This window comes from Oncorhynchus mykiss, chromosome 7 (genome assembly GCF_057628025.1).
Source record: "Oncorhynchus mykiss isolate SJ-2025 chromosome 7, ASM5762802v1, whole genome shotgun sequence".
NCBI classification, from domain to species: domain Eukaryota; kingdom Metazoa; phylum Chordata; class Actinopteri; order Salmoniformes; family Salmonidae; genus Oncorhynchus; species Oncorhynchus mykiss.
Window position 1 is genome coordinate 55,023,313 of NC_143028.1, and position 26,781 is coordinate 55,050,093.

General features: G+C 43.5%; 1 protein-coding gene, 1 non-coding gene and 1 pseudogene across 2 annotated transcripts in view; 1 reads left to right on the top strand and 2 right to left on the bottom strand.

Moving 5' to 3' along the window:
• LOC110528988 (transmembrane and coiled-coil domains protein 2-like) overlaps nucleotides 1-7,417 on the top strand; it is a 54,212-nt pseudogene extending 46,795 nt beyond the window's left edge.
• trnaf-gaa (transfer RNA phenylalanine (anticodon GAA)) lies at nucleotides 489-561 on the bottom strand. The gene has a single exon. It is a non-coding gene; the product is annotated as a tRNA-Phe (tRNA).
• Nucleotides 7,418-12,885: 5,468 nt separating the features above from the next.
• Nucleotides 12,886-26,781, bottom strand: part of LOC110528152 (G protein-coupled receptor 22-like) — a 29,278-nt gene continuing 15,382 nt past the window's right edge. Inside the window, exon 2 of the mRNA XM_036983692.2 lies at nucleotides 12,886-16,637. Coding sequence (XP_036839587.1) covers nucleotides 14,781-16,511 — 1,731 coding nt within the window. The 5' untranslated portion in view covers nucleotides 16,512-16,637 and the 3' untranslated portion in view covers nucleotides 12,886-14,780. The remainder of the gene's footprint in view (nucleotides 16,638-26,781) is intronic.

A 26,781-nucleotide genomic window follows, 5' to 3' on the forward strand; every position in this document is an offset into this window, starting at 1 on the left:
AGAAAAGGGGTCAAGCTACTTTACTTTGTTCTGCTTGTTCCAAGCTGCTGTAATCTGTTTAACTTCAACCTCCTTGGATCTATTTTATCGTAATAAAACAATATTTTACTGTATTTGTGAGTACCGTCCGCTCTGTTGTATTGTAAAGCATGAATATAAGACAGCTGAACCCTCCTGTGAGTAAGGAGATGGAATAGTCTGATATTACACAGGCCAAAGAGCAGCCATGAGCGGAAACTAAGAGTACAGTAAATTAATAGGTCAACATCGCCCCCTGCTGAAATTCTTTAACATCATTATTGAGGCTGCTTTATTTGACAGTAGCCTACAGAAATTACAAGCGTATTTTTGCTGGATTCAATACATGATAGAACGGCAACGTTATTACATCATGGATTCAGGTACTAGGGTTGATCGAAAGTCCTACTGTCGCGGTTTCCGAGTAATAAAAAAATGTAAGAAAGCAAGGCAAAAAAGGACCCACCAGCTGCCGAAACCCGGGATCGAACCAGGGACATTTAGATCTTCAGTCTAACGCTCTCCCAACTGAGCTATTTCGGCGCTTAGAGTTTTAAATCCATTGTACATATTTAACTATAAAATATGTTTAACGGAGGATGTCGTGATATAGATGTTGGGTGTTGCTCAAACTCCAACAAAAACATGGTTGTTCAGGGCAAGGAAGGACACTAGTATATAATACAACTGCTATCGGCTTGGCAACGGTGAATCTAGGACATTTCTGCCGTGCGCTAAAAAGACTCTACCAAGATTTGCCATTCCCAGCCAACCAGAGACGGCACCGGTAGCAAGCAACGACCACCAAGAAGTGTCCAATGACAGCAGAGCTGTGGAATTGGCCAATGGAGATAGAGCGAAGGCGGGACCTAGAAGAGGTCTCTCTTAGGTATTTCGTCACTCATCTCTCTCACCCATGAAAAATAATTAATCAGGAAAGTTTTAAAACGAAAGTATTTTTAGCACACTGTTGTAGGTGTCTTGCAGGTCGTTGCACTCATGTTTGTAGTGTAAAGAAGAGAGAAACAAATCAACACGGTAAAATCCTGCAGAATGATCAACATTTACATTTTAGTCATTTAGCAGACACTTATCCAGAACACCTTACAGTTAGTGCATTCATCTTAAGACCATCATAAGATAGCTAGGTGGGATAACCACATATCACAGTACATTGTAAGTACATTGTTTCCTCATGAAAGTTGCTATCCGCAAAGTCAGAGCTAGTAAGGGAGTAAAAATCTAGTCTTTTATAATGGAATAAATAATCTGCAAATGCTCACAGCTCCACACATCCATGTGTGCGTGATGTCAGTCAAGATGAAGTGAAGGCCCAACCAGCGCCATGTATTTAGAGAGTTGGGCCAACACGGTTTCTGCATTATGATGCAGTTAAATGACACTTTAAAATTATATGGCTGCACTGTTACCTCCCCATTAACATTACATGGGGAATATAAAAACAATATTATAAAACTGAATCTTTACAGTGAGCATGATGATGCATTTACATGACACTACGTAAGGGATAATCAATGAGGTGCTATGCATTCTATGGAAAATAATGAACAACATGGAGGGTTCCATGACACGCTAGAGGAGTGGAACTGACCTTCCATGGAGTTGCATTATTTTCCAGAGAACACGCAGAGCCACTAGAAATGTGTTCATTTTTGGGTAGAAATGTGTTCAACATCCACTGAAGTAGCTAGCAAGTTTACTAGATAGTAGTTGCCTTGGTAATCAAACAAACAGACTTGCTAGTTTAGCTAACCAAATCTTCAGTCCTAGCTTGCTATTATGTAAATTGAATTCAACAATACCAATACTGTTTTCAATTTGACTTTTGCGTTCAAAAGTAGCTCAAACAAAACATGCAAAAATTCTACCATGCAAATATTCCATGCATTATAGGCTAATAATGCACGCTCTAGAATGTATTATTTGTATTATAAAATGAATTATAAACTGGGTGATTCGAGCCCTGAATGCTGACTGGCTGACAGCCATGGTATATCAGACTGTATACCATGGGTATGACAAAACATGTATTTTCACTGCTCTAATTAAGTTGGTAACCAGTTTATAATACCAATAAGACACTTCAGGGGTTTGTGATGTATGGTCACATACACGTGTTTAGCAGATGTTATTGCGGTTGTAGCGAAATGCTTGTGCTTCTACCTCCAACAGTGCAGTAATATCTAACAAGTAATATCTAGCAATTTCACAACGTATACCCAATACACACAAATCTAAGTAGGAATGGAATTAAGAATATATACATACTGTATATGGACGAGCGATGTCAGAGCGGCATGGACTAAGATACAGTAGAATAATATAGAATCAAGTATATACATATGAGATGAATAACGCAAGATGTGTAAACATGATTAAAGTGACTAAGATACAGTAGAATAGTATAGAATACAGTATATACATACAGTTGAAGTTGGAAGTTTACATACACCTTAGCCAAATACATTTAAACTAAGTTTTTCACAATTCCTGACATTTAGTCCTAGTAAAAATTCCCTGTCTTAGGTCTGTTAGGATCACCACTTTATTTTAAGAAAGTGAAATGTCAGAATAATAGTAGAGAGAATGCTTTTATTTCTTTAATCACATTCCCAGTGGGTCAGAAGTTTACCTACACTCAATTAATATTTGGTAACATTGCCTTTCAATTGTTTAACTTTGGTCAAATGTTTCGGGTAGCCTTCCACAAGCTTCCCACAATAAGTTGGGTGAATTTTGGCTCAATCCTCCTGACAGAGCTGGTGTAACTGAGTCAGGTTTGTAGGCCTCCTTGCTCGCACACACTTTTTCAGTTCGGCCCACACATTTTCTATTGGTTTGAGGTCAGGGCTTTGTGATGGTCACTCCAATACCTTGACTTTGTTGGCCTTTTTGTAACAACTTTGGAGGTATGCTTGGGGTCATTGTCCATTTGGAAGACCCATTTGCGACCAAGCTTTAACTTTCTGACTGATGTCTTGAGATGTTGCTTCAATATATCCACATACTTTTCTTTCATTATGATATCATCTATTTTGTGAAGTGCACCAGTCCCTCCTGCAGCAAAGCAGCCCTGCAACATGATGCTGCCACCCCTCGTGCTTCACGGTTGGAATGGTGTTCTTCGGCTTGCAAACCTCCCCCTTTTCCCTACAAACTTAACAATGGTCATTATGGCCAAACAGTTCTATTTTTGTTTCATCAGACCAGAGGACATTTCTCCAAAAAGTACGATCTTTGTCCCCATGTGCAGTTGCAAACCGTTGTCTTGCTTTTTTTTATGTGTCACGCCCTGGTTAGGTCAGGGTGTGATTTGGGGTGGGCATTCCATGTTGTCTATTTCTTTGTTTTGGCCGAGTTTGGTTCCCAATCAGAGGCAGCTGTCTATCGTTGTCTCTGATTGGGAATCATACTTAGGCAGCCTTTTTCCCACCTGTGTTTTGTTGGGTAGTTATTTTCTGTTTTGATCTTTGTTTACTGACAGAACTGTTCACTTTTGTTTTGTTACTTTGTTTGAGTGTTTTTTGATAATAAAATAATCATGAATACTTTTCATGCTGCGCTTTGGTCCACTCCTGACGACAGGCGTTACATTACGGCAGTTTTGGAGCAGTGGCTTCTTCCTTGCTGAGTGGCCTTTCAGGTTATGTCGATATAGGACTCGTTTTACTGTGGATATAGATACTTTTGTACCTTTTTCCTCCAGCATCTTCACAAGGTCTTTTGCTGTTGTTCTGGGATTGATTTTCACTTTTCGCACCAAAGTATGTTCATCTCTAGGAGACAGAACGCGTCTCCTTCCTGAGCGGTATGACGGCTGCGTGGTCCCATGGTGTTAATTCTTGCGTACTACTGTTTGTACAGATGAACGTGATACCTTCAGGTGTTTGGAAATTTCTCCCAAGGATGAACCAGACTTGTGGAGGTCCACAATTATTTTTTCTGAGGTCTTGGCTGATTTCTTTTGATTTTCCCATGATGTCAAGCAAAGAGGCACTGAGTTTGAAGGTAGGCCTTGAAATACATCCACAGGTACACCTCCAATTGACTCAAATGATGTCAATTAGAAGCTTCTAAAGTCATTACATAATTTTCTGGAATTTTCCAAGCTGGTTAAAGGCACAGTCAGCTTAGTGTATGTAAACTTCTGACCCACTGGAATTGTGATACAGTGAATTTTAAGTGCAATAATCTGTCTGTAAACAATTGTTGGAAAAATGACTTGTCAATTACATGCAGTTTCTGCATTATGCTGTATTTACTTAACACTTCAACATTCTATGACAGCCATGCTACTGTAGCTCTCCATTAACATTACATGGGGATTATTAAAAAAATACGGTAAAACTGAATGTCTATGAGCATTGTGATGCATTTACATAACACTGCAACATTTTATGGTAGCCATGTTATGTCCCTATTAACATTAAATGGGGATTATTTCAACAATGCTATGTAAATGTTAAAAAAAAATGTTACGTAACTGAATGTCTATACGTTCAAAAAGTTGTCCTAACTCTCTATGGCTTTGATGTTGTTCAGTGCTGTGTCATAATCAGTGTAATTACCAGATACATTCTATTCCATAAAAGGAAACTCCTGTAACCTGGTGATGTCATAAGTGTTCTACAAAACAATTTGAACTATGCACTAATGTATTTATTGTTTCTTTAAAGGTAAGACTCGTATTTTCCCAAAATCAACCGGATACTTCATTAGTTAAAATTAGCACTGAGCGGAGGGGAAATCTATGAATTGATAGTACAGATTTTTGTTTATATAATTATGGTTAGAATCAATGCACTGTACATCATGATTTCTTAGAAGTAGTTTATGCACTGTTAAAATGGTATCTATACACATCGTTGAAGGCAGCTCTGTCAGGAGCCCACTGTATATGAGCCATGCTGAAGATCTGAGACTGGGGACTGGAGGTTGGGCGAGGAAAAAATCACCACATCTGTCATTGTGATGGGTTTTTTGGTTTAAAAAGATATTTTACTGTCTAATGCAGCCCTCGCATAAATGATACTCACTCCACTCTCTTTACCTGCACTCTATCACGCCTGCCTCCTCACCACTGGCCCTTTTAGCTGGATTAGAACAAGGGGACAATGTTGGGCCTGCCCCCCTCAGCCAGCCATGGCGCCTCTGACGCCTCTCACATCAGCATAGATGGGGCATGGGCTGTGGCAGAGGTGGGAGCTGTGGCCAGAGGGCCTGAAGAGTCAGTGGTTGTCGAGGCCCAACGGGGACACACTGCTCTGGAGCAGCTGCAGCAGAAGATCTTGAAGATCACTGAGCAGATTCGCATAGAACAGGAGGCACGAGATGACAACGTGGCTGAGTACTTCAAGCTGGCCCACAATGCCAATAGGCATCAGGCTTTCCGTATCAGACAGGTGTTTGAAAAGAAGAACCAGAAGTCTGTACAGACCATCACCCACCTGCACAAGAAGCTAGAGCATTATCACAAGAAGTTGAAGGAGCTACAGCAGGTGTGTGTGTGTGGGTGTGGGTGTGGGTGTGGGTGTGTGTGGGTATGGGTGTGGGTGTGAGAGAGATGGGTCCTCCATGTCTCAGTGGTCTTCTTTTGAGTTGACACCGTTTCCCCCTTTCACATGACCTCCTTCTCCTTATAGCATGGTCTAGGCCAGCAGCATAAGGATGTGCTGGTGGACATGCAGCAGGGGCTGAAGGATGTAGGGGCCAACATACGAGCAGGGATCAGTGGCTTTGGTGGAGGTGTGCTGGAGGGGGTCAAAGGAGGGGTGTCAGAACTCACCCATACTGCTGTGGTATCTAAGCCAACAGAGTTTGCCAGCTTGATCTGCAACAAATTTGACAGCACAGACACCATAGAGGACGCTGTAGAGGGGCATTCAGACGACGCACCCCTGAGTGGCAGCTTCACCTTGGCCTCCAGCCCCAAGTACGGCAGTGATGACGAGTGCTCCAGTGACGGTAGTGATGACGAGTGCTCCGGGGCTGGGGGACAAGAGGGGATGTTAGGGCTGGGGCCAGCCAGGCTGGATGGGCACCACCGTCACAGTTCCTGGGACGCCCAGCTGGTAGACCTGCAGGAGATCAAAGCCAGCCAGGCCCACATGGAGGACGCCTTCGAGGACATGAAGAGTCAGCTGCAGAGTGACTACTCCTACATGAACCAGTGCCTGCAGGAGGAGAGATACAGGTATGAGCGACTGGGAGAGCAGCTGAATGACCTGACAGAGCTGCACCAGAAGGAGATGTCCAACCTGAAACATGAGCTGGCCAGCATGGAGGAGAAAGTGGCCTACCAGTCTGATGAGATAACCCGAGACTCTCAGGTAAAGAGGCAGTCACGGTGTATAAGCAGCTGTGTAGTGGAGGGGAAACACATGTAAATGCATTTTATTCACCTTTTTTATTTTGAATATTTACCCACCTTTTACATAAAAATGCAATGAAAGTTTAGGGAGCATTACTTTACTCACTGCGAACTACGATCAGCGGTTACCAACCAATTTATTTTTACCACTACAGCACTGTGTATAAGATGTACTGAAACACACTGACGTACCACACACCCCCGCAGCTCCCGCAAGGAAATATTTTGGAGATTGGGTCCCTCCTGTCCAGATAGCAAATGAACACGTCATCCATTTTTAGAATGACAGGGAATTAGAAATAAAACTGCAAAATGTTCTCTCAGCCTCGTGGCAAAATATGTAGAATAGCAGGAAATTAGCTTTAAAATTCTAAATTCTCAGCCTTATTGCAAAATATGTAGAATAGCGTGAGATTAGCTATAAAACTGCTCATCTTTCTCACAGCCTCATGGCGAAATGGGCTCCTCAGCAGAAACAGAGCCTATACTGTAGTACCCCTGAAGCTGTTGGAACTTTATGTTTGCTGTGTTTGTATTTGTACATAATGTACATATGTTATATGTGTGTGTTTGTACAGGAAGCGGTGGAGTCGTGCCTGACCCGCATCACTAAGTTGGAGCTCCAGCAGCAGCAGCAGCAGGTGGTGCAGTTGGAGGGTGTGGAGAACGCCAACGCCCGCGCCCTGCTGGGAAAACTCATCAACATCATCCTGGCACTCATGGCCGTAGTGCTGGTGTTCATCTCCACCCCAGCCAACTTCATCACTCCGCTCATAAAGACCCAAGATCGGGGGGCCGCCACCATCCTACTGGCACTTTCTCTGTTCGTCCTTTGGAAGCACTGGGACTTCCTGGTGCTCTGGCTACTGCCAGGCTGAGCCCTCCACAAGCCAACACCTACACACATTGTTTAAACTTGACCTACCACCTATAAGATATAAAATAAATATTGATACACATGTGGCTGAGAAGATAAGCTTTAAAAAAATACATATTTTTCAACACAAATTGTACCTGCAATTAATCCAAATATTTTTAAACAATATACAGAATATAAAATGTTTTTTTCATTTCATTAAATTGGGAAAATTACTTCCCCAGTAACAAATGTAGGCCAAGGAAAGCCTACACTGCTGCCTGCAACATTGAATCATTCCAGAATGCCTGACTCATTATTCTGATTTTGAAGGCAGCTAATAATTTTTTTGTAATCAATTTAATTCAGCACTTAATCAGATCCACGAGGAGCCTAATGAATAATTCAGTGTCGTCCTCTGAGAACCTCCTGGGGTCAAAGACGAACGCTTTTCTGACAGGCAGCTAGCTAGCTGCGTCACACAACCGCCACACTGCTGCACACCTCAGCAAGAATAGAATCTGAACTTAATAGTTGCCTGCCCTACAATAGCTTGCTTGAATTTGGAGACTGAGCAATTAGACTATAGGCTGCCGCAGTGCAATATACTGTATATGATATCTAGAGGTGGTTGTGGTTTCAACACTATGGTCTAGTGTGGAACACAGTTGTGTAAATATGTTCTTTGATTGTGGGTGTAAGTTGAGTTTAAATAAAAAATCAATAGGCCTACAGAGCAAGCCTAGGTGGAATTGGCCTGTCTGACCTACTTTTCTAGGCTACATGCTCTCCACAGGCAAATTCTGATGAAAATGGCCTTTTCTGACAGTCTACCTTTCTAGTTTTTCCCACAGCCTGTGATTGGTGCATGCGTAGGAGCATTGCCATGGCTAGGCTATATGCTGTTACAGGCGAGAGCTGCGGTAGTTGTGGGGGTGGTGGTTTAGCTCACAGATGCATCACTATGCATCTACATTCTCATCCAGTGTTGACTCTAACCATAAGTGTTTATTCTATCTCTAAATTCATTAAAGGCCCAGTGCACTCAAAAACGTGATTTTTCTGTGTTTTATATACACCGATGGTGAGTTGCACTCTACAAGGTGTGGAAATTGTTCCACAGGAATGCTGGCCTATGTTGACGCCAATGCTTCCCACAGTTGTGTCAAATTGCCTGGACGTCCTTTGAGTGGCGGAACATTCTTAATACACACAGGAAACTGTTGAGCGTGAAAACCCCAGCAGCGCTGCACTTCTTAACACAAACCGCCTGGCACCTACTACCATACCCCGTTCAAAGGCACTTACATTTTTTGTCTGGTTCATTCACACTCTGAATGGCACACATATGCAATCCATATCTCAATTGTCTCAAGGCTTAAAAATCATTTAACCTGTCTCCCCCTCTTCATCTACACTGATTGAAATGGAATTAACAAGTGACATCAATAAGGGATCATTGCTTCCGCCTGGATTCACCTGGTCAGTCTATGTCATGGAAAGAGTGTTCTTAATGTTTTGTATACTTAGTGTGTTTCCACAGTATGAGTTTGGAATAATACTGTGAAATTGTGAACATTATGATAATGCCCTTTTGGTATAAGAGCGGTCTGAAAATACATTTCAATCTGTTTAGGTTGGATGGAGTTTTGGCCTGCCTGCTGACATAATCAAGTAGTAAATTAGTTAATAGACCAATAAGAAAGATAGTTCCAGACCTCTGCCAATAACAGCTAGTTTTTCACTTTTACACTCCCCACTCAGACCACTCCCAGACAGTCCTAGCAAAAATCTTGCTTGAGAAATTGCTCTTTGCTAAGAAGTGATTTTTGTATATTTTTGACCATTTCAATTGAAAACATTCACAGTAGGGTACTTAACTGTTACCCAGAAATTATTTGATATTGAGATGAAAATGTCTGCATTAGACCTTTAAAGCAGAGACTTGCTTTTCTAATGGAGGGGGCTATGCAGTGCTTTCTCTCTGTTACTCACTGTGTCCTGTTCCTCTCTCTCCCTCTATCCTCCTCTCTTCCTGCCTTTCCCACTAATCCCACTTTCCCCTCCTATTTTCTCTTTCTTCGCATCCGTGCTCCCCACTCCTCCTTCCTTCCTTCCTTCCTTCCTTCCTTCCTTCCTTCCTTCCTTCCCTCTCTCTCTCTCTCTCTCTCTCTCTCTCTCTCTCTCTCTCTCTCTCTCTCTCTCTCATACTCTCTCCTGCTTCTATTCTTGCCAGTCTTTCTCTCTTTTTCTTTCTCTCTCTCACTCTAACACACACTCTCTCTTTCTACCTCTCCTCTTTCTCTCTCCCCCAAGGTGACTTTCATTCCTATACAGGCACTGCAGAGGTTTTCCCTTTGTTCTGGAAGGCATAAGAGATGAGAGAGATGAGGAACAAAGACTAGGGGGGGAAAGAGAAGGAAAGGGATGAGATGAAGGACAGAGTTAGGTGTAGAGAAGGGAACTAATAGGATTAACAGAGGGGTAAAAATCTGTATTGTTAGTTGTCGCGTAACCATATCAGTATGGTGCACACACATGCACACCCACACACATACAAAACAACAACATACTGGACGTTAACAATCTGGCTTAATAAGGTAAGGAGAGTGTTAAAGAGGTGAGGTGAGTTAGTGTATAGTAGTGGAAGGTGTCAGTAGAGGACAAGTTTACCTGAACACACCAGCATTCATTTTCATTAGCTTCCTATTGTCACAGCATTGTAGAGAGGGAGGAAGGGATAACATATTTTTATTAAAGAAGAGCAGAGTGGCTGCAGTCAGCAGTAAATACTGTAAGAATCTGGGGCAGAGATGCTAAATTTAGGGATCAGAGAAAGAAGAGGGAGTGGTGTAGCCGGGGGTGAAGAATGGAGTAGGGCTATTGTAGGATAACCTTTATGCCATCTATATGGATGTATGATCTCTGTGGTAACTTGTTTAGGCACAGGGTGAACTTTAAATTACTCTATGGAAAGGAATTGTATTGTCCTCTCAGGAATTCTGTCTTATTTACATTGGTCTCATCCCCCACACCAGCCATTAGATGCTGTGACACCCTGTGGAGATTGGGCCTGGGTGGTCAGGTTACTGTAAACTTGGTATTGTTTGATTGGTTAATGGTGGTTGGTTTTGGTTTGAAAAAGTTACATTTTCAAGTGTTATAAATATAATGAAATTACACCCTTTGTTCAGTCTCTTAACCTGTAGCCTGTCCATGGATGAAGGTTGTATAATAAATTCTCATTTCCTAGGCTTCTAGGCATTCTCTTTGTTCAGTCTCTTAACCTGTAGCCTGTCCATGAATGAAGGTTGTATAATAAATTCTCATTTCCTAGGCTTCTAGGTATTCTCTTTGTTCAGTCTCTTAACCTGTAGCCTGTCCATGGATGAAGTTTGTATAATCAATTCTCATTTCCTATGCTTCTAGGCATTCTCTTTGTTCAGTCTCTTAACCTGTAGCCTGTCCATGGATGAAGGTTGTATAATCAATTCTCATTTCCTAGGCTTCTAGGCCTTCTCTTTGTTCAAGCTTTGTCTTGAAAGTAAACTTTAGGATCTATATGCCTAGAATTATGCTTAGTTAATGTGTCACGAACCGGCTCAAAGCCCGTAACAAAGGGAGACAACGTGGAGATAAGGAGTAACAAAATATATATTTATTAACTAAAGCAACTAAGGAACATATACAATGGTGTGTGTAATCAGTAATCAGTAGTGTAAGTGAGTGTTTTGCATGCATGAATGTGATAATGCAGGGTGTTGAAAGGTGCCAAAGCAAACAAACAAAAGGCCACCAAGAACCACAACACAATCTACAAATGTCTGCATGGAGAGAGTCTCCTCCATGAATGTGGAAGAGGTCTATTTATCCTGGGACACACCCGGGCCCAGGTGTTTCCCATGTAGCTGACGACCCTCCCAACTCCGCCAACCGGCATCCTAATAAGGAAACAAGAACAAAGAGAGAATACGGCAGACAGAGTGGGAGGGTCGTCACAATGTCAGTATTGCGTTGTAACTTAAGTTTTATGTCTTGTATGTATATCCTTTCATTTTACAAAGTTATTAAATAATACTTGCTTTGATATTCACTTCCTTGATATTAGTCAGCCATACCCATAATACTTGATTGAACATGGTTTTACTAAGTCAAACTCTCCACAAGGAGGGGATAAACCAACGTGTAGACCATTTTACAAGGTTGATTTTGAAGTTAGACAGCAGGACTCCCTCATCACGAGACTGTGAACCTGACTCACGTCCGCTACGTTAGCCTGCACAAAACATTGGTGAAAAACCGAGCAAAACTTGGGGCCTTAATCAGACACATCATTTATACTTTCACAGCACAATCTGATTTGACTACATGTTATGCTGTTTGTTCTCAAATGAAACAAAATACCTTGCTCTTGTTAAAGCTTTTAGAATGGATTTGTTTGTTTGAGCATGTAGAGTGGTGTTACATTGGTAATCAATTAAGTTTTTCTTTGTGTGTCAAACTCATTGCAATATTAATAGAAATTGCATGTCAATAACTTGTTCATGATTACAATTTTTTTGCCCCATGTCGTCAAATTGGAAGAACCACTTTTCACAGAGTGCTGTCATAAATTTGAATCAACTAGATGAAAATTGTAACTGAGATTGGTCTTAAAGGAAATGACATCAACAGTCAATTAAATATTTTCAAACTGACTGCCTTTAGGTCCTATAAGAGCTCTTCACACTAACCATCAAACAACACCAATCCTGAACGCTCAGAGCCCCAGTCGACGCTAACTGGGATTCATTTAAGATACTTTTTGAAGAGGTAGGATTTCAGACATTTTCAGAAGATGGGCAGGGACTCTGCTGTCCTAGCTTCAGGGGAAGCTGGTTCCACAATTGGGGTGCCAGGACACAGAAGAGCTTTGACTGGGTTGAGCGGGTTGACACCCCGTAGGGGTGAGATGGCCAAGAGACCAGAAGTGGTCTCGGGTTGAAATGTAGGGTTTGAGCATAGCTTGAAGGTAGGGAGGGGCAGTTCCTCTTGCTGTTCCGTAGATAACCACCATGGTCTTGTAGTGGGTGCGAGCCTCGACTGGAAGCCAGTGGTGTGCGTATGAGTGGGGTGACATGGGAGGACTTGGGAAGGTTGAACACCAGGTGGGCTGTGGCATTCTGGATAAGTTGCAGGGGTTTGATGGTAGTCTAGACATGAGATTACAATAGCTGTGCAGAGTTGATTGACAGGAAGACAGGTGCATGATTGGACTGGATGTGCTCTCTCTCACACACACACTCAAGCTCCTCCCTCTATCTCTCTGTAAGCTACTCACTATGTAAATGAGAAAGCATGCATGCATGTTGGCATGTGCACGTGGCAGCTCAGGAGCAGTGATGAGTGAGAGTGTGTGCTACAGGGACAACCTAATAACTCTTTATCAACCCTTTGTTCTAATAGTGTGCGGTTAAAAATATCAACTGTTCTATCGGATAGGAGACAGTTGTTGAGAGTGTGTGAATATAGTCCAATGTGTATATTTGTAAGGAATATATTCAGGGAATTTAAGTTAGAAAAATTGACTCTTAAACACTTACATGGTCCCTTCAAACAAATGATTGGCACAAAAGCATACAGTAAATAGTCAATTTCTTTAATACAGACTTTGTTCTTTTCTAATAAGAAATACAATACAATAACACAATTTAAATGATATACAATACTATCATATCTCTATATACATGACCATGTACAGTACACATATACAGAAACACAATACATTTAGATGTTTGATCTCTTCCACGTGTCTTCTCGCCCTCTCACTTACCACGGCTGATATTATGGCCAACAGATGACTGCTGCAACCCAAAACACTCCAACCACTCAAACCCCTAAGAGCTAGATATTCAAGTATTTACATCCCTGATCATGTACATATATATAAATACACAGGAATCCATTCCTTCCATCTGGCTCCAAAGTGAAGAAAGAGGGAACAATGGGAGAGAAAAATGACCTATATTATAGTACCCAACAAACAAGCCTGAAAAAATTCCTTCACACTTGAGAGCCATACATAGTCTACCCAAACTGTTGATCATATGTAGCCTACCCGCATGGCAATAACTAAGCGAATACCTATCAGAATAAGTGAATGAGGGCTGGTGCAAGGGTGTAACTGATGTTCAACATGCTTCAGAGGGAGATTGATATAAATCCCTGAGGAGGAGGGAGACACAGAGAGAAAACAACCCTCAAGAGCTGCTCCAGGACTTATCTTTGGGGCCTGGGGTGGTTCACAGCAGTGTTCCACTCTGTTGACTTGTCCCATTGATAAACAGTTGTGAGGGTTACCAAATATTGCCCTTTGATTCCTAAAAGTCCTCTATAAAATTGATGTTTCACTAGTAAATGAACACCATGTTCTAATCACATGGTTACAGTTCTACATGGTTTGGAGGTTATCTTCGCAGGTATCATGTCAGGTGCTCCACCAATATCGCCATGGCAACAGGGTATGCAGTCAATCAACAGATGAAGTCCTTCCCTCTTCTGTAGTCTAGCCCATGAGATAAAGCATGAGAACAATCTCACAATGCTTTGTTCACATCCTCAGGGAGGTTGAAGATTATCTATTATATTGATAAGAGAGTCGAGTAACTGCTCTCACGTGCCAAGATGCCACGTGTATCCACTTATATCAGTGAATTCTTAACAACCTAACCACTACAAAACTTTAATACGATCAAATAAGCCTCATGTAGCAAATTAGCAATAACATTTTTTGTTGACCAAATTTGACACTCATTGCCCTCAATACAAAAATTCCTCACTTCGTAGTCTTATTTTCGTGAACAGATTTTTCTCGCTTTGCCTTTTCCTCTCTGGGGAGGCTCAGCCACTGTTGAAGCTTTATTGCACATGATCACATGATCACATGATCACACACACACACACACACACACACACACACCATTCTTGTAAACACAATACACATACAGAAAACATTCAGAACCATGGGAATCAATTAGGAACTGAATTAAGGCATGACTAATCAAATTATAAAATGTCACTGGATATTGACTCTCACTGAGTTCTGTGTGCAGGCAGATATTGTGTGCTTACTTGCTCCGTGAACGACTACAGGTTGATCAATGTGCCTGCATGTATGGATTGTGTGGATTGTTGCTGTTTACCTGTACTGGAATGCATCAAAAGTAACTAAGGTTGTGGCGGAGCAGGTGATGTCACATATTGCTTGGTAGCTTGGTGTTGCCATGGAGACGGAGCAGGCATCTTGCCTGGGGAACTAATGAGGAGCTGTGTATATCACAGAGCAGGTCTGACATTAATTAGAGCTCTGGGCTCACCTGCCATCATCACACCTGGATGGAGGGAGGAGCTAATGATGTCTCCTGACCTTTGTCAACTATCACATGTACGCATACATACAGACACACACACACACACAAACAGACACATACATAAACACAGACAAACACACACACATACACACAGACACACACCCTATCATTCTCTCACAGCCACTGTCAGACAGTTACTGGTGGCATCACTGCCCTCCAGTCGAGGCTTGCGTCCCTTCCTCTGTCCTCCCCCCTCCACCCAGGAGTTGTGAATAACAGTTCCCCCGCTGGGTGCTGGGTCCACCTGCAGCAGGGACACCACCCTCTTCTTGACACGGGTCTTCAGCGCTTTACGCAGCTTCTGTCTGGTGAAGGCATAGAGCAGCGGGTGGAAGATGGTGGTGCCATATGCCATGGCCAGGAAGCAGAGCCTCACACGTACCAGGCTGTCACTGGGGCCCATGCACAGGATCAACACGTTGACCATGGACAGAGGAGCCCAGCAGCCCAGGAAGGTGGAGATTATGATAAGGGACATCTTGAAGACTCTCCGCTGGCGTTCCCGCCGGTCTCGGTGGCGCCTCACGGCCCGCCTCAAGGCGATGATGGCTGACACAGAGGCCTGGACACCTGGGCGGTCTGCCGTCACCGGAGGGGGGGAGGTGGCGTCAGTGGAGGTTGGGGCCTGGGGGGCAGGGGTCGCTGGTGTGGTGGTAATGGGGGTGGTGGCGGCGGTGTTGGTGACCCCCGTGGCCCCGCTGTCAGAGATGACCAGGGGCATAGAGGAGAAGGGTGGGGGGGAGGTGGGGGTGGGGGTGGGAGATGGAATGAGGGGCGGGTGGGTGAGGTGCTGGTTCTGGCTGGAGGAACCTCCCCCCTCTGTGGCCAGACTCAGCCCCTTCCTCCTTCGTCTCCGCCTGCGGATCCTGCAGCCTGAGTCCTTATTGGAGGCCCGTGGGCCCCTCTTGATGTGGGTGCCGATGCGGATGTTGAGGGCCTGCAGGATGCGGTAGTATGTGAACAGCATGACAATGACTGCGATGAAGAAGCAGGGCACTTGCAGCAGAAGGTGGTAGTACATGGCCAGCCCCGTGTGGTAGCCCTGCCCCCCTACACACAGCAGTGTCCGGTTCTGCCACACTGGCGGCAGGTGGTGTTTATAGTAGGGAGTAGAGGGGGAGGAGGGGGTGAGGGTCAGCCCAGTAGGGTTTAGCCGAGTGGGGGTCAGCCCAGTAGGGGTCTCAGGGTCAGATTCTGGGCCAGAGGTTAGATCCCCCATGTCCATCTCCCCCCCTCCTCTTCCTCCCTCGCTGTCTTCCACCTCCACCCCCGAGAAGAAGAAATCCCCCTCCAGGAAGGGCAGGAAGAAGACAGCCAATGACATGGCCCAGACAGCAGCCAGGAGGAGTGCAGCTCGCCGCGGGGTCAACAGCCGTGTGGCTGGCCGGACGGAGATGTCGTAGCGGTCCAGGCTGATGACCAGCACATTAATGGCCGTGGCCACACTGGTGAAGGTGACGCAGGCCTCATGGAAGCAGCACAGTGTAGCCAGGCTGCCCCCGCCACTACCGTCTGCTGGGAGCAGGATGACCGCCACAGTCAGCGGCAGACACAGCAAACACACCAGGATGTCCAGCACGTGCAGGCTGACCGTGACCATGTTGCTGACCGAGTCGACCAGGTTGGACTGGGCGCAGTAGAGCACCAGCACGGTCAGGTTGCTGCTGAATCCCAGCACCAACTCCAGCATCAGCACACTGGTGAGGGACACCTGAAAGCCCAGGGGTAAGGGGGGGCTCCAACCCTCCTCAGCCCCCGGCGAGTCTCCACCCTCCAGAAGCCCCGTCCCCTGCCCATCGCTAGTCTCCAGAAGGTTGCTGTAGCCCTTGGTCTCCATGGACACCGCGGCACTCGCTCACGCATAGCAATGGCCACGCCAGCCCATTTCCCGCCCTCTCCCTTTCTCTTGGCTGTGACGGGACCCCGGTGAGGGTGATTGAGTGGTGTGCAGTTCACGGAAATTCTGTGGCGAGAGAGAGAGAGGGAATAGCTCAGTTTAGCTAGTATCACCACATTCAAATATAGCACATCCTAAGTCTCCAACAACAAATGTGTGACAAACGTTATTTTTCTTGAAATAGGGTGCAGCTATGAGAAGAAACAGTAACAGTGTGATCAGTTTTCTTGGCAGCTGACTGTATAGACTAGGCTAAAGGTATGATGTGTGTTGAGAGCTGAGACAACAACATGTGTCATGAAGGCAGTGGAAATAGTTCTGGGGGTGGGAGTACTTTCCTCTCTCCGAGGGTGGCACGGAGTTAATAGGTGTGTGTGTGTGTGTGTGTGTGAGTGTGTGCTGTGCAATGAGAGGTGAACAGATGGAGGTAACACAAACAGCCCACAGCTTTTAAACAAGCCATCAGGGAGATATTGGCCTAAAGAACTCCCTACCTTCTGTATTGTTCTGCCTGGCTGTATCCCTGCACCAGTAAGGAGGCATATCTCACTGCTCACACTCTGAGTGAGTGGGTGGGTGGTTCATCCTTACACAACATACATCCTCCATTAACTAGGTCAGATAACATACATACATTATGAAAAAGCCTGCTTTTAGCAAAGAAATACTCACAAATATATGTCCAGAAACAAGACAAGCACTTTTCCAATGATATTGGTGATGATTAATCTACATATGAGTACAGTCTTTCTCTGCCCACAGATGATTGTGATGCACACCCATGAGAAGGTGAAACACAATTTAAAACTGTGGATAGCTAACGAGAGGAGAGGTTTGCCATGACAATGAGCAGGTTTCAGTGTTCCTCGTTGCGTGGGATAGCTCGCGGGGCTTGTCGACCTAGCCCAGGCCCAACCGAGTGTGGCAGTCAATAGTTTTCAGAGAGACACGTAATGAAGATGAATGATCCACTGACAGTGGCACATAAACAAGGCTAACAGGGATGGAGGACCCAACAGCAGCACTCGCCCATCTCTTCCCTCCATCTCCTTTCGCTCTTCTGTCTGTTTCTTCGGGAGCCTTGCCCTGCCTCCCTCCATCTTATGTTGTCCTAGTTGGCACATATTGACTTTCAAGTTGGATTCACTCACAGACATACGGTTCTGCATTATGCTCAGAACCTTATGCAACCCAGTTGAATTGGTTAAACTAACTCCTTAGCTTGAAATATCCCCACCCACACACACCATCCAATTGCTAGCTTTTAAGTGGCTGCTGTAGCTGGCTAAAGGTGTTTCAAAAAGGCTGTCACATGTTTACGAGACAAAGGACCAGAGATCTAGGGCTCTATTTTCGTCTGGCGCTAAGGAGTCGCAAGAATCAAAGCAGGTTAGTTTGCAATTTCGGCATGTAAAAACTGGCACACTGGGATTTCCCACCCCTTACGCCAGGTTCTGCAATGTATCTGTCTAACATCAGCTCGCTTGAGCTGAGGTGGGAGGGGTTGAAATACACTATATATACAAAAGTTTGTGGACACCCCTTCAAATTAGTGGATTCGGCCATTTCAGCCACACCCGTTGCTGACAGCTGTAAAATATCAAGAACACAGCCATGCAATCCCAATAGACAAATATTGGCAGTAGAATGGCCTTACTGAAGAGCTCAGTGACTTTCAACGCGGCACCATCATAGGATGCCGTCTTTCCAACAAGTCAGTTCATAAAATGTCTGCCCTACTAGAGCTGCCCCGGTCAACTGTATGTGCTGTTATTGTGAAGTGGAAACGCCTAGGAGCAACAACGAAACAACCACGAAATGGAAGGTCACACAATCTCGTCTGTCCTCGATTGCAACACTCACTACCGACCTCCAAACTGCCTCTGGAAGCAACGTCAGCACAACAACTGTTCGTCGGGAGCTTCATGAAATGGGTTTCCATGGCCGAGCAGCTAAGCTAGCCTAAGAACACCATGCTCAATGCCAAGTGTTGGCTGGAATGGTGTAAAGCTCACCGCCATTGGAAACGCGTTCTCTGGAGTGATGAATCACGCTTCACCAGCTGATGAATCTGGGTTTGGCGGATGCCAGCAGAACGCTACCTGCCCCAATGCAGAGTGCCAATTGTAAAGTTTGGTGGAGGAGGAATAATGTTTTTCATGGTTTGGGCTAGGCCCCTTAGTTCCAGTGAAGGGAAATATACTTAGTGGGTGGATCAGCTTTAATATTGTGGATAGATTGTTGCTTCCATCAATGTAATTGTTTGCATAATTTCCAATGAAGGGAAATCTTAATGCTACAGCGTACAATGACATTCTAGACGATTCTGTGTTTCCAACATTGTGGCAACAGTTTGGGGAAGGCCTTTTTCTGTTTCAGCCTGACAATGCCCCCGTGCACGAAGCGAGGTCAATACAGAAATGGTTTGTCGAGATTGGTGTGGAAGAACTTGCCTGCACAGTGCGCTGACCTCAACCCCATTGAACAGCTTTGGGATGAATTGGAACGGCGACTGCAAGCCAGGCCTAATCGCCCAACATCAGCACCTGCCCTCTCTAATGCTCTTGTGGATAAATGGAAGCAAGTCTCCGCAGCAATGTTCCTAGAAGAGTGGAGGCTGTTACAGCAGCAGTGGAGGCTGTTATAGGACCAACTCTATATTAATGCCCATGATTTTGGAATGAGACGTTCGACGTGTAGTTTATTTGAGGTGTGTCCTTAAAAACATGCACCCATATGCCAATTTCAATCAGCTGTCCGGATGGCTGGTCTCAGACGATCTCGCACGTGAAGAACCAGATGTGGAGGTCCAAGGTGCACCTGTGTAATGATAATGCTGTTTAATCAGCTTCTTGATATGCCACACCAGTTAGGTTGATGGATTATCTTGGCAAAGGAGAAATGCTCACTAACAGGGATGTAAACAAATGTATTAATTAAAAACATTTGAGAGAAATACGTTTTTTTTGTGCGTACAGTATGGAACATTTGTGGGATCTTTTATTTCAGCTCATGAAACATGGGACCAACACTTTACATGTTGCATTTACATTTTTGTTTAGTGTACTTAGAGCAATGTGGACTGCAAACATGTTCAACATATTTAGAAAATATGGGATAGTCCTAGCTACAATTTGTTATTTTGTTTCTGTAGGCTATTTAACAAACTAGGCTATAGCGGACTAGTGCTGCATTCGTAACCAAACCTGTGCCCTCCTCTCCGCTCTCTTCTGCTATCCTCTACTTGCCTCTCCTCTCCTCTCCTCTCTCCTCTCCGCTCTCTTCTGCTATCCTCTACTTGCCTCTCCTCTCCTCTCTCCTCTCCTCTCCGCTCTCTTCTGCTATCCTCTACTTGCCTCTCCTCTCCTCTCTCCTCTCCGCTCTCTTCTGCTATCCTCTACTTGACTCTCCTCTGCTCTCTTCTCCCATCATGTCTCCAGTTTAAAGCCGCAGCCAGACAAAGTACAAAAAGTAATTATGTTGAACCTTGTTCCTCGTAATCCAGTAATGGGATCCGTGGTGTTTGAGGTGTGGCTGGAACATCAATGTAAGGCATCATCGATCTGCCAATTTAACGGGCCTGAGACAAGAGAGAACACACACACTCACTCCCCAGAACACCTGGAATGAAGTCGCTCTGTTGTGATACATCCTGTCACTGTGTAAGCTCTCTGGGAGGTGATTTGTTGTAACCTTTAAAAGTTGCCTGCAACTTGGGCTTAGTATTTATGTAGACACATTCTCTTTGAAAAGTTGTGACCATGGAACAAGGGAAGGGAGATGTAATAAAAAAGAAGATACTGAAGTTTTGTATGGATGGTAAGATTATGAAAATGTATGATGTTTGAAAAGGACTTTGACATTCATAATAGACACATACTGTATATTCTGAGTCCTAAATGGCACCCTATAACCAATATGCACTACACTCTTAGAAAAAAGGGTTCCAAAAGGGTTCTTCGTTTGTCTCCTTTTTGGTTCCAAGTTGAACTCTTTTTGGTTTCAGGTAGAACCCTTTTGGGTTCCATCTCCCTTTGTTCTAGATAGCAAAATAATGTCTAAGAGTGTATGTAGGTAATATGGTGCCATTTGGGACGCACGCAGAGGCTGTAACAGTATAGTATGCTAACGATGATGACACATATTGCTTTAACGTTTTTAAAGGTTGGCCTATAGTACAGTGCTGAATGGATGGCCAGTGTTTCCCAACTCCAGTTCTTGATTATCCCCAACAGCACACATTTCTGTTGGAGCCCTGACAAACTCACCTGATTCAACTCATTGAGGGCTTGATGATTAGTTGACCATTTGAATCAGGTGTGCTTGTTGGGGCACTCGAGGACTAGACTTGGGAAACACTGGGTTAGACAACTATGTGAGCGGATGAGATATTGATTTGGTCGCAGAGGGACAATAAAAACATGACAAGAACAATTGTTTTCACACCCTATCACAGAGACAAAGATATCTCAACGGTGGTTAAACACAACAACATTTACCATGAAGTCCTTCAAACTTCAATATCAATACTCTGTCTCACCTCAAAGAATAACCGAAAACTACATTGGTCAATTATCTCAGAAACTATTTTCTTCAGAGATAGTTAAGGTGATATGAAAAAATAAATTTTGTTGATAAACAAAATCCAATGACAAAAATAGATGTCAGTTGTGATACTAAAGAAATAGCCTTATCCTTTCAAGTGACATTTAAATTACTTTTAACAATCCTCACATTAAGCTAATCAATACACAAATCTGTCTGACGCATAACGTTACGGACAAAGGTCAAGAACGGAATGTTCCATGATCCAAGGGGAGGTATAAAGGGTCAAGGGTCATGTGTGAAATATCATAAAGGTTGTAGATATATAAAATGGCCTCCATTGGAAACTTAGATACAATATAGATGCATTGAAGGCAATCAACAAATCATGTTAAATTAGGCTGGGGATGGACATAAGCATGTTGATCAATAATTGAAAGATTGATCACACAGAAATGGATTATACATACAAGAAGCACACTTTTAACTATGCCATTTATTGAACAGGCTTCTTGCGAAAGCTCTGTAGTTGGTGTGAGACACACCAAGTATTAAAGTTTTTTCCAATGTTCTTCAATCCTGGTCCTTGGGAACCACAGTGTGTGCAGGCTTTTGTTCCAGCCATGTACTAACACACCTGATTCAACTATTCAAGGGCTTGATGATTAGTAAATTTGTTGAATTATGTGTTAGTAGTAGTAGTACTGGGCTAGAACAAAATGTCCCCAGGACCAGGAATGAACAATGCTGTTTTTGACTATCTAATGTAAACAATGAAGGCAGAAAGACACTGAATGTTTAGGAATAGAATGAGTGTGTCATGCTGACATGTTTAACTGCAGTTACTACACTACAACAAAGCTAATAGCCTGAGGGGAGCATACATGAGTGAACTGACAGCAAGGTCAAACATTCTAATTGAAACAATTGAGTGCATCGACAGGCTAATGTTCAGACAAAGTGATGAGTCAATGATTGTTGATCAGAATCACCTTTATTCACCGAGTACATTTACGCATAGTCAGAATTTTACTTGGTGATATGGTGCTGCTTGTGACAGACAACATTTAGAGACAGAATACAGACAAAGTTTAAACAAAGTTTACATACATTATTTACAACTAGGTAGAGTTAGCATAAAGTTATAAGGGAATGAGCAGATATACAAATATACAGTGGGTTTACGGTTTATATACAGTGGATGTACACATTTACAGTATCAGTATGAATATATCTAAATGCAGAGAGACAAACAGAGTGTAAATGCTGTATAGTGCAGTTATTTTGTGTGTAGTTCAGAGATGGCTTGATACAGTGTGCAGCATAGAGTGCATCATTCTTTAGTCTCTATGGGCCAGATGGCTGGTTGATGAGGGCCACAGCATAATTCTTTAGTCTCTAAGGGCCAGATGGCTGGTTGGTGAGGGCCACAGCATAATTCTTTAGTCTTTATGGGCCAGATGGCTGGTTGATGAGGGCCACAGCATAATTATTTAGTCTCTATGGGCCAGATGGCTGGTTGATGAGGGCCACAGCATAATCCTTTAGTCTCTATGGGCTAGATGGCTGGTTGATGAGGGCCACAGCATAATTCTTTAGTCTCTATGGGCCAGATGGCTGGTTGATGAGGGCCACAGCCCGGGGGAAGAAACTTTTCAGGTGGTGGGAGGTTTTGGTCATAAGTGACCTGAAACGCCTGGCAGAAGGGAATTTTTGGAGGTGGTAGTGACCGGGGTGGGAGGGATCGACAATTACCTTTCCTGCAGGCGCAGACCCAAACCAGGTGGTGACGGACTCAACAATTGATGCATAAAACTGAACCAGGATTGAATGGGAGATTTGAGTTTTTTTCAGCTGCAGGAATTAGTACATACACTGGTGTACTTTCTTGGTGACCACTGTGATGTTGTCCTCCCACTTGAGGTTGTGGGCGATGATGGTCCCAAGGAATTTGAAAGAGTTTTCTGAAGTCAACCAACATCTCCTTGTTTTTTTCTGTGTTGAATTCCAGGTTTATTGTGACTGCACCAGGCCACCTGCCGGTCGACCTCTCCATGGTACATGGACTTGCTGTCGGTGATGAGACCAACCAGTCTGACTCAAGAGACTCGAGTCTGACTCAAGTCACAAATTTGATGACTTGAGACTCGGTTTGGTAGATAATAAAATAACTTGAGACTTGACTTGGACTTGGATCCTCAAGACTCGGGACTCAACTTTGACTTGAGACTGATGACCTGAAATTATCTGGCCAGGTTTTGTAATGTTTTGTCGCTCATTTTGAGACACTGTCTCCATGGATTACTCTCCACGCAGTCAGTAGCCGCAGCATCGACCTTGCAACAACAAAAACTGCAACAGATTAGCTGGTGAAATGCACACTCAACCATTTAATTGGATCAGCAAACTGTCAATCAACACTGGTCAGCAGTTTGATTTACTGTACTGTATAGGATCAGGTGCAGCGCAAACGTCAAATTGTAGGGAGAGAGAATTGACATAATAAATAAATATGCAGCTCCAAAAAAATGTTTAGCAAATCAAGAATATTAAGTGTTTACTTTGCAAGCTTACGAGCAATTGGGCATCAATCAACAATTGCTAGCATAGGCCTACTAGCATGCCATCATTCCTTCCCAGTACTGTTTATTGCAACACTTGTTTAATGTGTGATAAGATACATTTTAATTTAGCCTACTATTTCTTACCCTCTGAGTGGGCACAATGTTTATTGTGCACTTCGATGCTTGCAAGACTCATGAGGTAGAAGTTCTGTTTATTAAATTCAATGTATGGTATCCTTTGTTCATATTTTCAGGGCTATGTCAGAGTTCTGTGTGGTTGTGTCCTATGTCTCAGTCACTCTGTTTGTACAGTGGTTTGTGAAAGTATTCACCTCCCTTGGCATTTTTCCTATTTTGTTGCCTTACAACCTGGAATTAAAATAGATTTGTGGGGTTTGTATCATTTGATTTACACAACATGCCTACTACTTTGAAGATACAAAATATTTTTTATTGTGAAACAAACAAGAAATAACACAAAAAAACCCGGAAAATTTAGCATGCATAACTATTCACTCCCCAAAGTCAATACTTTGTAGAGCCACCTTTTGCAAGGCTCATGGGGTATGTCTCTATAAGCTTGGCACATCTAGCCACTGGGATTTTTAGCCATTCTTCTTAGCCATTCTTCAACTGCTCCAGCTCCTTCAAGTCGGATGTGTTCTGGTGGTGTACAGCAATCCTTAAGTCATACCACAGATTCTCAATTGGATTGAGGTCTGGGCTTTGACTAGGCCAATTCCAAGACATTCAAATGTTTCCCCTGAAACCACTCGGGTGTTGCTTTAGCAGTATGCTTAGGGTCATTGTCCTGCTGGAAGGTGAACCTCAGTCCTTGTCTCCATTCTCTGAAAGACAAACAGGTTTCCCTCAAGAATTTCCCTGTATTTAGCGGCATCCATCATTGCTTCAATTCTGACCAGTTTCCCAGTCCCTGCCAATGAAAAACATCCCCCAGGGTGACGAGAGGTGTTGGGTTTGTGCCACACATTGCGTTTTCCTTGATGACCAAACATTTCAATTTCAGTCTCATCTGACCAGAGTACCTTCTTGCATATGTTTGGGGAGTCTCCCACATGTCTTTTGGGGAACACCAAACATGTTTGCTTATTTTTTTCTGGCCACTCTTCTGTAAAGCCCAGCTCTGTGGAGTGCACGGCTTAAAGTGGTCCTGTGGACAGATACTCCAATCTCTGCTGTAGCGCTTTGCAGCTCCTTCAGGGTTATCTTTGGTCTCTTTGTTGCCTCTCTGATTAATGCCTTCTTTGCCTGGTCCGTGAGTATTGGTGGGCGGCCATCTCTTGGCAGGTTTGTTCTTGTGCCATATTGATTCCATTTTTTAATAATGGATTTAATGCTGCTCAGTGGGATGTTCAAAGTTTCTGATATTTTTTTATAACCCAACCCTGATCTGTATTTCTCCACAAATTTGTCCCTGACCTGTTTGGAGAGCTCCTTGGTCTTCATGGTGCCACTTGTTTGGTGGTGCCACTTGCTTAGTGGTGTTGCAGACTCTGGGGCCTTTCAGAACAGGTGTATATATACTGAGATCATGTGACACTTAAATAAAGTCCACCTGTGTGCAATCTAAATAATTATGTGACTTCTGAAGATAATTGGTTGCACCAGATCTTATTTAGGAGCTTCATAGCAAAGGGGGTAGATACATATGCACGCACAACTTTTCCGCATTTATTTTTTTCAGAATTTTTGAAACAAGTAATTTTTTTCCATTTCACATCACCAATTTGGACTATTTTGTGTATGTCCATCACATGAAATCCAAATAAAAATCTATTTAAATGACAAAATACAACAAAATAGGAAAAACACCAAGGGGGGTGAATACTTTTGCAAGGCACTGTATGTAATAGGAGGGCGCACCCCAGTGCTCAAGCTACGTAGCCTGCGCGCCACGCAGGAGTCAGTACGTTGAATAAGAGAAATGTATTGCCTAAATATTATTAAGTCTGATTAAGACGTATATACCAATGTAACAATGGTTGTGAAAATTGCCTTTTTTCATTGTAGAACCAGTTTATTGTTTAATTGCCAATTGGGTAATTGTATGGTCCTGGGAGGGGCCAAGTAGTTTTATTTTGGCTAATACATTATGATTATGTATTTGTAAAATATGGACTTTATAGCAGTCAGGGTATGACATCAGCAGAAGGCGAGGCAGGTTGAAGTGCTCATTTATTTACATGTCTTGGTGATCCAATTTTGAATGCGCCATATATTACAAAATATTGTTGGAAAAATTACTTGTCATGCACAAAGTAGATGTCCTAACCGACTTGCCAAAACTATAGTTTGTTAACAAGGAATTTGTGGAGTGGTTGAAAAACGAGTTTTAATGACTCCAACCTAAGTGTATGTAAACTTCCGACTTCAACTGTATATACAGTGGGGAGAACAAGTATTTGATACACTGCCGATTTTGCAGGTTCTCCTACTTACAAAGCATGTAGAGGTCTGTAATTTTTATCATATGTACACTTCAACAAAAATCCAGAAAATCACATTGTATGATTTTTAAGTAATTAATTTTAATTGTATTGCATGACATACAGTAAGTATTTGATCACCTACCAACCAGTAAGAATTACGGCTCTCACAGACCTGTTCGTTTTTCTTTAAGAAGCCCTCCTGTTCTCCACTCATTACCTGTTTAACTGCACCCGTTTGAACTCGTTACCTGTATAAAAAGACACCTGTCCACACACTCAATCAAACAGACTCCAACCTCTCCGCAATGGCCAATACCAGAGAGCATCAGGGATAAAATTGTAGACCTGCACAAGGCTGGGATGGGCTACAGGACAATAGGCAAGTAGCTTGGTGAGAAGGCAACAACTGTTGGTGCAATTATTAGAAAATGGAAGAAGTTCAAGATGACGGTCAATCACCCTCGGTCTGGGGCTCCATGCAAGATCTCTCCTCGTGGGGCATCAATGACCATGAGGAAGGTGAGGGATCAGCCCAGAACTACATGGCAGGACCTGGTCAATGACCTGAAGAGAGCTGGGACCACAGTCTCAAAGAAAACCATTAGTAACAAGATGACGGTCAATCACCCTCGGTCTGGGGCTCCATGCAAG